Genomic DNA, 12,695 nt, shown 5'->3' with positions numbered 1-12,695 from the left:
AAATCATACTATCTAGCTGAAATCCTGTCTTAGTTAATGGGGAAAGGAAAGGGAGTCCAAGCTGACTTCCTACTATTCCAGGTCCTACAATCTATTTTCTTCCCCCATGTTGTAGGTTGTCAGAAATAAAAAATACTCCAAGGGCAAATGCCAGTTTCTCTGCTAGTTTTACTCTTGCTCATTAGTGTTTTTTTTTTTTTTTTTTTTTTCTTCTTATGTCTAGCCTCCAAGAAATTCCACACATTTAAAACAGAAAGACATTTCTTATATTTATCAGCCTGTTTTCTATTTGCTACAGGAGCAATAGAACACTGACTATGGAACTGACTTTGGAGTGTCATAGGGCGGTGTGTGAGTAATGGCTCTCCTCAGGCTCTTTTATTCCTTGGTATTTGGACAGCTCAGAACTATTCCATGATCAAAATGGCTAAAATACACCGGACAAAATGAAGCATTTATTTAACTTTTAGCATGGCTGTAGTTCTTTTAAAAAGTTTATTAACTGCAACAGTCTTATATACCCTTTAGTTCTAATTTAATGAAGAACCTAGTGAACTCGACTTGCTGCTAGACTTTTAAAAGTAAGAACACATTTATTAATCACCTAATATGTTCTCAAGCATGATGCAACTAAGTGCCTTAGGTGGTATAAAGGGAACAGAAAGAAACTAAGTTGAATTCTGCTGACATTGCACACTGATCTTATATGATAATAATAATTGAATAGCATTTCTACATAGTTTACTAGGAGGAAGTATATAGCCCAGAAAAGATAAAAACAGTTAAAGAGGAAGAGGGGACAAGAATTGATATTTTCCTAAAATGTATAAATATATTAAGAAATCATACCTCAAAAAGAAAGGAGTAAAAGAGAAAAGAAGAAATTGGGTTTGAATTAAAGAAAATTTATCAGTTAAAATTCAAGAATATCTTGGGGCTGGGGAGATAGTTCAGTCGGTAGAGTGCTTGCTTAGTAAGCACAAGGCCCTGGGTTTGATCCCCAGCACCCAAAAAAAAAAAAAAAAAAAAAATTCAAGAATACCTTGATAAATATACTAATTCTTTGGTTCTTTAGAACTCTCAAAAAATAATGATTAAAATCTATTAGAATTCAGTTATTTTTGATAAATTAACTAGTTATAATTCCATATTGGATTATATGAGAAAGGAATAGTATTTTTCATGTGATACATGGGGTTTGCTCCCCTTAAAAGAGAATCTTTATTTACTTTTATTGCTATTGGATTCAAATACTGAGATCCAAATTTAACAAGTAAAACTAAGAAACTATTAAGTAGCTATTAAAGAAATATTTCTGCAGATGTGTTGTACTGTTTAAGGACAGGTAAGGTAAAGGCTTGTGGCAAAGAAAATGGTTGTGATTCACTAAATTTTCCTTATTGAAGTAAAGGGTAAAAGGAAAATGAATAAAACAAGTGACCTTTATAAGGCATGTTATGAGGACCACATAATTCCTTGTTAGCCCCAGAATGACTGCTCATACTTACTTTCTCCACAAGGCAATGAATGACGGTGCCGATACAAATCCTGTCTTCTCTCCCCCTGCGGCCCTGAACATGGGGGCTTTCCAATAGAGAGGACAGCCACAGATCTGCAAATAAAAAGCAATACAGACTAAGCCCAGAGGCGGGGAAGGGATAACATGGCCAAAGAAAAGTGTTTATGGCTTTTCCCCTTCATGCCACAGTGAACAGAATGGCCTCAGGGTGAACACAACTGGGGCATAGGGAAATATATCAACAAGGGTAGATTCAGAAAGGGACAGAGAGGAATTAAAATGAGAGGATTACATGCTTAGTGAAGAAAACAGAACCACTCAACTTTTTTTTCCAAGTTCATTACAGTGACTTCTCCCCTGCCTGGCACTCTTATATCATGTATTTTCAACCTTCTACAAAGAAAAAGAAAAGAATGAATATCTTGAGCAGAATAATATAGTTATCTTTATCACTGGAGTCATTTGATGTTAAAACACTTCTTTATCTTTCTTCTTTGCCCGTAGTTAAGTTCCAGGTTCAAGAACCAGAAAACCCTGTATTGTTCAAGAAACCAGTTATCAAGCCAGCTACTCAGGAGGCTGAGGTAAGACAATTCCAAGTTCAAGGTCAGTCTAGGAAATTTAATGACACCCTATCTCAAAATAAAAACTAAAAAGTGCTAGGAATATAGTTTAATCCCCAACACTGCCAAGAGGGGGTGGAACCTAGATGGTTAAAATCTAAATGGCTGTAATTCAAGTAAAAGATAAAAAGGTAAAAATCAAAATGCTAGAGCTACCACAAGTAACTACATATTATATATATTCATTCACCAAAAGTCTTAAAAGAACCAGGAATGAATGTAAAGACTTTCAATACCCTAAAAAGTATTGATTTTTTTCTTTCCTTAATAAAAGGGCTCTTATTTTCATTAAAAAAAAAAATACTGGCCTCCTCCTCTTATAAAAAAGAATTCTTAGTAAATTTACCTGCTTTTTCCCTAGAAGAAAAAATTATTTCCTATAATTACTACTATTTAAAAATTAGTAGAGATGGGGTTGGGGATATAGCTTAGTTGGCCAAGTGCTTGCTTTGCACGCACAAGGCCCTGGGATTCAATCCCCAGCAACACAAAAACAAACAAAACAAAAAAACAGTAGAGAAATAATGTCCAAATCTTCCTAATTTTGTACATACACAGAAAACATATTCCCAAATCTAGAACTCTTCAGAGTGTCAATGTGTTAAAAGTTAAAGATATTACTCATATTAAATACAGAATCTGTTGAGCCCTCATCATTCTACAGAGGGAAGAGTCTTCTTTGGAGGTAGATTAGTTGTGCATCCACCTTAGGTTTAAGTGAAATTGCTTCTGGTGTGAGGCTTCAGTGCACAGGGGATCCCCGAAGGAGCTGGAAGAGTATCTAGTCTAACATTAGTGATCCTGAGACACCACCCAAGACTGCTGCTGGTTCATGACAGGGATGAGAATAGGGAAAGCAAGATTCAGGCCAAGGGAGGTAAGAACTGGGCAGAAATAAGAGGCTGCTGCCTCCAGGGACACTAAAGCATGTTCTGCAAGCACAGTAGAATTTAAGACTTCTTATGTTCCAAAGGTTGAATACTTATCAAGGCCAGAAATGAGAGAAAGGTATTGCTTAACAACAATGTGGCTTTGTTTACTGTATAAATTATGATTGCCAAGGTACAAAGCTAACAATTAATATGCTTTGGGTGTGTGAACTGTCAAATTTACCTCCCCAACTCTCTGTCTCTCCTTTCATGCAGAGTGGGTTGCCAAGGAAATACTCTTAAGAGTGCCTTAGTGATGGGCTACTGGCAACTGTTGGAGAAACTGAAAGAACGGTTCACATTATGAGGGCGGGGCGGGCAGGAGCTACAAAACCAGAAAGTGCAGGGAGAGACTGGAAATGGCTTGTCAAAGGTCTTAAAACTTCCCTCATTAGAGTCATTCATGAATTTTTCAGAATTTGAAGGGTCAGGACTCTTAGAGCTTAAACTTGGGAAACAGTTACCAGCCTTAGCTCATACACTTCAGGGACTGTGTGTTTATGTGTTTATCACCTCCTGTGGGATAACTTCCTCTATTAACAACTTTCATTCTCTTGAACTGAGGGTTTTTTCAACACAGGATTTCTGATAAAATGCACGTGTCAGCTCACAAGTAGTTAATCGCTAAGACATTAACACATACACTTGATCCAAAGGTAAATCCCTAAGACAGAAGATACACAATGAAAATGTTTTGAAGGAGATTGGAAAAGGTCAGCCTTTTCTAATAGTGGGGAACCCCGAGTACCCTAGTGTTACAACATGAAGGTGTCAGGCCCTTGGAGAACATGGCAAAAGGGAAAAAAGGATAAGGACAGTGAATGGCAAGGGTTGTAGACATTACAATTTGAGTATTTAAGAAATGCATGGCTGGTGTGCATATACTTAAAAAAATCAAAGAATTAAGACAGAGAGAACCAGTGGATCGATAAACTAAAAAGAAAATATTAATCTGAAAGTGACAAAATAGAACTACTAGTAACACAGGAGAGAACAAGAGAACAAGCCAGTGTGAGGGCTTTTTTTTTTTTTAAAGTAAGAAAATGGATGACAAGTAGAAACATACAGGGAGATACAGAAAATGGATTTAGGAAACTCAGGTTTAGAGGAAGTGAGAGTCAATATGGAAATCGAAGTCACTTGAGCAAAGAAAACTTGACTAACATCTACAATTTGATCCAAGAATGGCACAACATAAAGAACTGAAATCAAAGGTGGCACACACCTATAATCCCAGTGACTTGGGAGGCTGAGGCAGGAAGATCACAAGTTCACAGCGAGACCCTGTCTTAAAATAAACTGGGGATGTAAAAAAGGACTAGGGATGTGCACACCTGGGTTCAATCCTTATTCCAAAAACAAAACAAAACAAAACAAAACAAAACAAAACAAAATAAAACAACAACCTGAAAGCAAGGCTGTCAAGGGATATAAATGGGAGATGACTATCCAATATTTGTACTGTTCTTTCAACATTTTAAAATATCTCATGCCTATTATTCATTAGGTCCTCACATAATCCCATGTAGAAGAGGGAAGGTAGTTTTATCCCATTCTGCAAAAGAAGAAATTCAGGTGCAGAGTAGCTGCCTTACAGGCCACAGGCATGGGGGGTCAAGATAGTGATACATCAGTCAGAAGAGAGGAGTTGGAGAGATTTACATGATTCAAGAGTCTTACTTTTTTTTTTTTTTTTTCCAACTTTCTTCTAGAGGATAAAGCTAAGTGATGAATCCCCTGACCTAATCTCTCACAAATGCTTTTCTTTCTGTTGCTCAGTTTTTGTTTCCACACTGCTTTTATCCCATTTTGGTTCATTCTTTCTTCTCTATCTCCTTTAATGCTGTGGGAAAAAGTACAAAAACTACACACCAAGAACGGAACCAGACATGGCATTAGCTCTCTAGGGCTGTCTGAGGTCTAAGATCAAGAGGGTAAACTGCACTAACAGACACAGATTTCATAAACACAATTTTCTCTGCACTTAAAAACCAGATCCCAGTCTTTATAGCTACACTTAAACATCACTAAGATTAGGCTGCAAACTCAAGCTCACCTTTCGAATAGCTTTAAAAACTATATGAATCCATAAATACATACATTCACTTGCTGCTTTGATGATCTGTTCCTTCCTTGCGCCTTAAAGCCTGCCTTTCCTCTCCCTTTTTCTACAGGAACTTATTGTAAGTTCACGGGCAGCAAGTGCTGGAGACAGAGTTCGCTGCCTCCTGGCACTATAATGAAAGATGGTTGAAGATAAGGATGACTAGTGTGTACTAACAGATTGATAGCTAAGTAAAAGCTGTACTGAATAAAAACAGCCTAGCTGGAAGACATAACTAAATCAGTTTTAAAATAAATAGTTTTAAGAATAAAGAGGTAAAATTTAATAAAATGAGCTGGTACAACAATAAAAATTAAATCAATATGCTCATGACACCTTTTGAGGTCATTCTACACTTGGCTTCATTTTTATATGCAATGCTAGTTTTAACTTTCTAAAGATAGGGACAGTTTACTTTGCTATCTGAACTGACATCTAAGGTTAAAAGCAATGAACACAAAGATTTGGCACCCATGAATGGAATTTAGGGCTATCATCAAGTATAACTCAGGAAAGTTAATCAGTCATATATATAAAGAATTGCTATACTGCCACATGACCAACATTAAACTGTTATGTAACTCCATGTTGTCTGCTTCAACACCAGCAGTCTTCCCTAATGCCACGTACGCACACTCCCTCACCACATATAACTGGCAAAGTCCTTCTTTTGGCTCCCTTCCACCCAAGGACCTACTCCCTTGCTTGACTGCACTCTTTCCTATACCTCCCTTGACTATCATAGAGTTTACAGGCTCTCTGCCTTCTTTTCACTCAATCTGTGGCATGCTAGGTAGCTATGGAAAGAGGCAGGACTACTACAGTACAGAGGGCCATACCAGGAGGATGTGGAGGCACAGGGAGAGCAGGGTTCCTCAACAGAGGTTGGGAATAGTCAGAGGCAGAGGGTTACACCAGTGGACTCTCTATTCAAGACAGGATGGGCTGCAGGTCTGTGAAAGAGAGGCACTGATCACCTGGATGGGCTCTCCAGATGTAATAACCCTGCTCCATACCAGAGAACTACTATGTCTTAGTATGGACAACTTTTCCTTATCTGCCTACCTGAAGCATTCCATGACACCTTCTGTCTCTTTCACAGAAATTGTTCCCATTCTAGAAAAACCTATTTGGCATTTACAAAGTTGACAGTGATAAAAGAAAAACTCTAAGATGATCTAAATTTTATTGCAAAGGCCAACAAATGAAGGGAAGAAATAGGGAACTTCATTTACATTTAAACTTTCCTGTTTATCCCAACCAATCCAGAAGCAACAAGTACTTCTCCTTATGGACCAAAATTCATCCCATAGCTTCCCTGCTTCTTACTATTCCACTCCTCTTATCTAAGGCTTATGTAGGTTATAGTGCTTTCCTTTTCCAAAGTTTATAAAAACTCCTGACAAGAACTAGTTCTTTGACTTCAAGTACTTGTGGGACTGTAGTTTCCTCATAAATAAAACACTGTGGAAACAGGTAAATTCTTAATTTTGGAATGAAAGAGTTTGTTTATCTAAGGAATCCAAAATCAAGTTCTAAGATTGGGGTGGGTAGCAAAGAAAGATAATTAAAAAAAAATTCCTTTTTGATTCCTTTAGAATCCCTCTGTTTACTAACCATTTAGTAGCAACAGAAATGCTCTGTGAGATCAGAGTTAGGCAACAGGGCAGGACATTATAATATATAATGTCGATACCATTTTGTTTTTCACCATTCTATTTAAGATTAGCTTTACTTTGCAAAACTGTCCCTTGTAAAATTACTCTGTTCTTCTCTTTGCCCAGCATTGAAATTCTAAAGAAAATCCCCTCTCAGTGGCTGAGATATTAACTCCTACAGTCAACTACTGCAGGAAAAGAGGACAAGGAGAAAAAAAAGTTGGTTCCCAGACGTCCTAATGAGTAATCTTTCTTTAGTTTGTCAGAACCTAGAACACCTGGTGTTCAAATAACATCAAAGTGTGTGGGACAAGGACTTACTAATCCTATTAATTAAAAGAAGGATAATGTTTAATTTGCAGGAAAATAATGTGTTCACCTAAAAGTTTATAGGGATTGGCCCAGGAGACAAAAGATTGATCTCTTACTTGCCTCCATGCAATTCTCAGCCTCTTGAAGCACAGCCTAGAACCACTGCTGAGTTCTGAGCTGATGATATGACTTTTAAATATACATGAGTGATAAAAATGAAATTAAACCAAACAAAGTTTCCAGAGAGGGTCAGAATCCCGAACATTCCTGAGCTGAGGAATGGTATTATCAACTATAATCCGATAGTCATGTTTGATATTATTCTGGGAATAGTGCAGGGGTATAGAGTCCAGTCACAGTGGTCCTACATTAGGGGGTTAAAATCTTAAATTAGAAGTAGCTGGGTATATTGGAAAGAACAAAAGATTTGCTTCCTGGTATCACATTCATTTATTTCTGGCTAAAATGACAGTGTTGAGATGGCCTAATGGCTCCTTACCCAGCTTCAGGGTAGAGAAATGATCAATGGGTGAGAACAGAAAAGAAATTCCTATTCTATATAAGGAAAATGTTTCCAACAAACATAGCTATTTAATATGCAATGGGTTACTGGCAAGGTAGTGAGCTTCTAGTCATTGAAAGCATTCAAGAAGAGAATGTATTTGTGAGTTGGTGATGTCTTAGAAGGAATTCTTATATTCAATGGGAAATGGAAATGGAATAGTAAGATTTCTTTCAAACTTAAGAGTTCCATGAGGTAGTACTATAGCTAGAGATCTAATAGAATCAAATAACTTTTTTCAACATGGAAAAAAATCCTATACATGCAAAAAAAGCAAAGAGGCAATAAGGAAGAAGACACTGGAACTACAAGAGAAAGGGGAATCTAAATTAATCGCTTAAATTAATCATTTAGTAGTTATTACCTTTGCAATTTTTCCCATTTCATGAATGTCTGCTTTCTGATCTTCAATATCCATGAAAGCAGTTTCAATTCTGCTTAAAGTCTGTTCATGGTTAATGCAGGTATCTGGGAGTCCTTCAGGAAAGTAGAACCGTGGAATGTTTATGGACAACGGTGCATTCACAACATTATTCACAGCAGGAACAGGGGAGAGAGGTTGGGGACTACTTGGAAAAGTGGCTGGAGTTGGAAGTGGTGTTCCTGGTTTCTTTTCTGGTTTATTTTGAATCTGGAAGAAAAATGTGATTATAAGACACAAAAATTCTAAACTGTATATATTCCTTGAGAGTCCTCACCAGTAATAGGGAAGTAGTGTATAAATACAAGAAACCACAATTACTCACTTTACTTGAGGGTGGTAAACATATCTCTAGGGAATGCTTTTCATATTAAATAAATGAATACATTATTTATTACTACTCAAGTTTATATAATTTATGTTTTAAAAATTCTACAGTACATTTTCCCATCAATCACTTGGTAGATTATTTCAAAATAATCAAAGAGCAGTATCAGCTGATACAGTAAGGATTCTGAAGTGTACTACTAGTCTGGGGGAACTAGATTAGTAAATTTTTTTTGAGGACTGTTCTTGGTCTTTCTGTGAATTTCTGCCTCTCCTCCAATTGGCAGAAATGACTAGTTCTTTTTAAACACACATATCTAAAATGCACTTGGGGTATGTGTATGGGGCTACTTTTACTTTCTTTTCTAGTTCAACTTTGTTAAGGAAGAATCACTACCAACCCCTGATGCTAAGAAAAACATTTGTTATGAAAATCAGAGCACTTTAGTTATGGTTCATTTACTTCATATTAGGGGGCATGCCATTTTCCCCAAGATATGTATTTATCTCATTTTTGGTATATTATTAATACACAAGTTCCTTGGTCATTGATTTCATTATAACCAGACTCCCTTTATAGTTAAATAACTCATTTGTAGTTTATATCCTTCCTTTTTCCAAAAAGGATTTGATGTTGTATACCATAAGGTGGTATTAGAAAGGACAGTGAAAAGATGGTGTGGAAGCAATTAGGAGATAGAGATAACTCAAGACTGAGGGAGAAGGGAAGGAAGGAGTACATCATTATTCAGGTAGGAGTTTGTTTTTGAATTCTGAGATTCCTTGCAGAAAAAGTAAAAAAAGGATTCCATAAAGACTTTTAGAGTTTTAATTTTACTCTTAATTAATAAGCAAATCATTTATCGAGGCTCATAAGCATGGCACCATATGAGATACTACATAAAGTATGAAACACAGACATGGCTATTGACTGGCTAAGTTTATTTTAAATTCACTGATCACAAAGTATTGCTCTAATGTTCTTCCTTAAATTAGCCTAATGCTACCCCTAAAGTTTGAACAACAATTCTATAATACGCAATAGGCAAGGAAGAAACAGCATAGAGGGAAACAGTGCCAATGAAACACTCAACAGAAAACAGTGGTTTACTGTGTCTTCAGAAAAGTTACTTAACTTGGTAAAGTTTCAGTAATAAATTATAACCCCTATACCTTGGAACTCTGTTGTGAGGACTGAAGGAAATTATAGAATGTGATGTGAGTAAAAGGTTCAAGACAGTGCCGGGCACAGATCTACCCTCATGAAAGAAAACGAGTGGGAGATCATGGGAAGAGCATGGGGTGGGGGTAGGAAAGATGGTGCACTGAGACAGACATCATTACCCTACGTGCATGTACGATTACACATGATGTGAAGCTACATCGTGTACAACCACAGAAATGAAAAGCTGTACCCCATTTGTGTACAATGAATCAAAATACAGTCTGTAAAAATATTAAAAAATAAAAATAGCAATATCTGGAAGAATAAAAATAAATTAATAAATAAAATGAGTGACAAAGCCAAAAGGTGGGAGTTCTCAAAAGATTATGCATAATTTGGCATAGTCTTCAGATTCAATCATAAATAATCATTTCCATTTACAATTCAATTTAAAGTTTACAAACCAGTTCTGACTAAACAAATTGATAATCTAAGTAAAAATTTCTCTCTGCTTAATGCTGAATCTATCAATATTATTACATAGTTTGATGAGTCAGTAATAGTACAAAGTATTCTTAAAATTCTAAAATAAGGCACAGATCTTTCTTCAAGGCTTTACCTTGGTCATTTATATCAGTTTCATTTCCCTTCCATTATTTTAAGCAGGGAAGGTTTGAGAGACTACATGTGTTCAATTATTAAAAAATTTTTCCCCAAAATGTTTGCTTTCCGTGGTTTGATATCTAAGGTAGTTATGGATGATTTCAGGACAATTACAGCCATAAGAATTAAGACCAGGGGTGCCAGTGGGGATGAACACATACTAATGGGGAAAGGTTTGGAGCAAAATCTCCAATGTTAACTCTACGTTCTTGCTTTAACAGAGTGACATTCAGAGCAAACAAAAAGAGCTTTTGTCAAAGCTTTTATTTTAATGAAAAAATATTTGATTATATACTGTTCTATTTCACCTTTCATTGCATATTTCTTAACACAGAGCAACTCACTGATAGGCAAGTATTTACTAATTCACTGGCTAATTTAATATTTAATAAAATAATATTTAAAAGGAAAATGATATAGATAAAATGCATTATCTTGAACTTTTGGGTATATCCATTTATTTTCGATTGAGTTCAACAGGATACACGTAATTTAAACCTTAAAGTAGGGTAACAAAACTGACACTTTACAAACTTGTAGAATAAAAACTAGTAATATAAATTTTGACAGATTTACTGGCAAATTTGACAACTGCTCATTTGAATAAAGCTTTTCAGTCAATATAGGAGCAAAAAAAAAAAAAAGCCAGGTAAAGAATTTTAATTTTCCATCTTAGTCTTTTCCTATAAACACAGTATCATTTAGACAGTCGTTCTAAATAGGGTTCTTATACTATTATGTCACTGGAGAATTTCCAGTATTTTGTCTATTTTTGACCTACAAAAGGAAAAAAAAAAAGGAATTTCACATAGTTCATCCAAATAATTTGAAATTATTCGGGGTCGGAATAATGATGAAAGTACAGTTTCTAGATGGAATTTGGAAGGCCAGCATTTGAGTAGCCTTTGCTTTGCATTGTATGCAATGTTAGGCAACTTGTGTAGTGAGACACTGGCCCTAAGGTTGTAATCAAGAAAGCAAAAACTCTGCAAAATAGACATCACAGGCAGAAAATCACTCAGTTTCACAGCTTGCTTAGGGAAAAGACTTTTTCACAACCGGAAGCCACCCTTCATTATTATCTATCTACACAGTGTATTACACATGTACACAGTTGTCTATATATAAGAGTAATTCTGCCTTTAAAAAATATTACCAAAATCAATCTTCATTTTTTTAAAATCAAACATTCATTACAGATACAAGTGTGTTAAATACAGTCTACTGATCGAAAGTGCAAATAAGGCTTTCAACACAAATTCTACTTTATCAAAGATTTCTACTAAAGATTCTATATTTTTCTGGCTAAATTATAAAATATTTGTTAAGTTGTATTTATTGTCTCTAAAACTGGATTCTCTCTCTATAAGAGAAAAATGTGAGTACTGTACTCTAGGTCCAGAAGGTCTATTTTTAAACCTGTTGGAATCCCTCTACAAATAGCTTTCTGCAAATAGCTGAATAGAGGACACAGATTAATTCCTTGATCTAATATCAAGATACAAGTGAGTTATAAAATTATTTGCGAGTTAGTTCACTGGGTAGTTTTATTAGTAATAAAAATATCTTAAAAGAAACACCCAAGTTTCAAACCTGTGTTTGCTGAAACGACTTCAGCCGCTTCTTAAACCTTGACGGGAGAACAAAATCACAGCCCTTTGCCAGGAAAGCTAACTCTCCCCTTAAATCCGGGTCCCTTCGTAAAGATGTTTCCTTGATCATCATCTTTGAAAAATGGACGTTTACTTCGCAACTGTGCAGCACACTTCTGAAGACAGTCAGATTTAATAAGCTGTCAATCTTGTCAGGTAGAAAGGTATTTTTTTTCTTCTTATCTCCCAAATAAATTAATTTCAAGCATTGTGCTCTCCCAGCTTCCAGGGACCACAATTCATGCTTGTCCTGACATGTAGCTGATTCCCAAATACAACCTGACGCTCCCAATACCTGCTCATAATTCTCAAGTGAAAAACACAGGCTGCAAAAGGGCCTCTTGCTCCTTGTAGGTAGCTTTATGTCAAATCGACCTGCACATATTGAGAATACAGAGCCTTCTGGGAAAGGAAGCACCCACTACTCCAAGTACCAAAGTTAGAAACATTACAGCTGGACCTAAAAATAGCAACTTCTCAGATAATGCTAACTTCTTAAACTCAGAGTATGTGAGGTGTCAATCCACACAAAGCAGTTTATCCTGAAACTAGAGAGAGGGAGACAAAAAAAAAAAAAACCAATAATGTGTAGAACATTTTTGCTTTTGCTACTTAATATTTTATGAAAAAAAGAACAGGCCTCTCATCAAAATGTGGAGAAAGAAATGTTTACTCTTAAAGGGTAATCTGCAAAGAGATTTGCTGGTCTCAGACTAAAAAAAATTAAAGCAGAAGACCATCAAACCTATTTTTTTTTTTG

General features: G+C 35.9%; 1 protein-coding gene across 6 annotated transcripts in view; it reads right to left on the bottom strand.

Moving 5' to 3' along the window:
* The window catches only part of PPP2R3A (protein phosphatase 2 regulatory subunit B''alpha), a 150,090-nt gene that overhangs the window by 81,708 nt on the left and 55,687 nt on the right, over positions 1-12,695 (bottom strand). For 5 of the 6 annotated variants that reach the window (XM_079155007.1, XM_079155008.1, XM_079155009.1 and 2 more), the window contains 2 exons: positions 8,072-8,338; positions 1,509-1,612 (listed from right to left, as the gene is read on the bottom strand). In XM_079155007.1, the coding sequence (XP_079011133.1) occupies positions 1,509-1,612; positions 8,072-8,338 (371 nt within the window). Of the gene's footprint in view, positions 1-1,508; positions 1,613-8,071; positions 8,339-11,876; positions 12,499-12,695 lie in introns of those variants that run through there. The other variant, XM_079155012.1, reaches the window with a different exon arrangement.

The sequence above is a fragment of the Sciurus vulgaris genome (assembly GCF_902686455.1).
Source record: "Sciurus vulgaris genome assembly, chromosome: 10".
NCBI classification, from domain to species: domain Eukaryota; kingdom Metazoa; phylum Chordata; class Mammalia; order Rodentia; family Sciuridae; genus Sciurus; species Sciurus vulgaris.
Note: the sequence above shows the minus strand (reverse complement) of the source record. Positions and strands in the feature narration are given on the sequence as shown.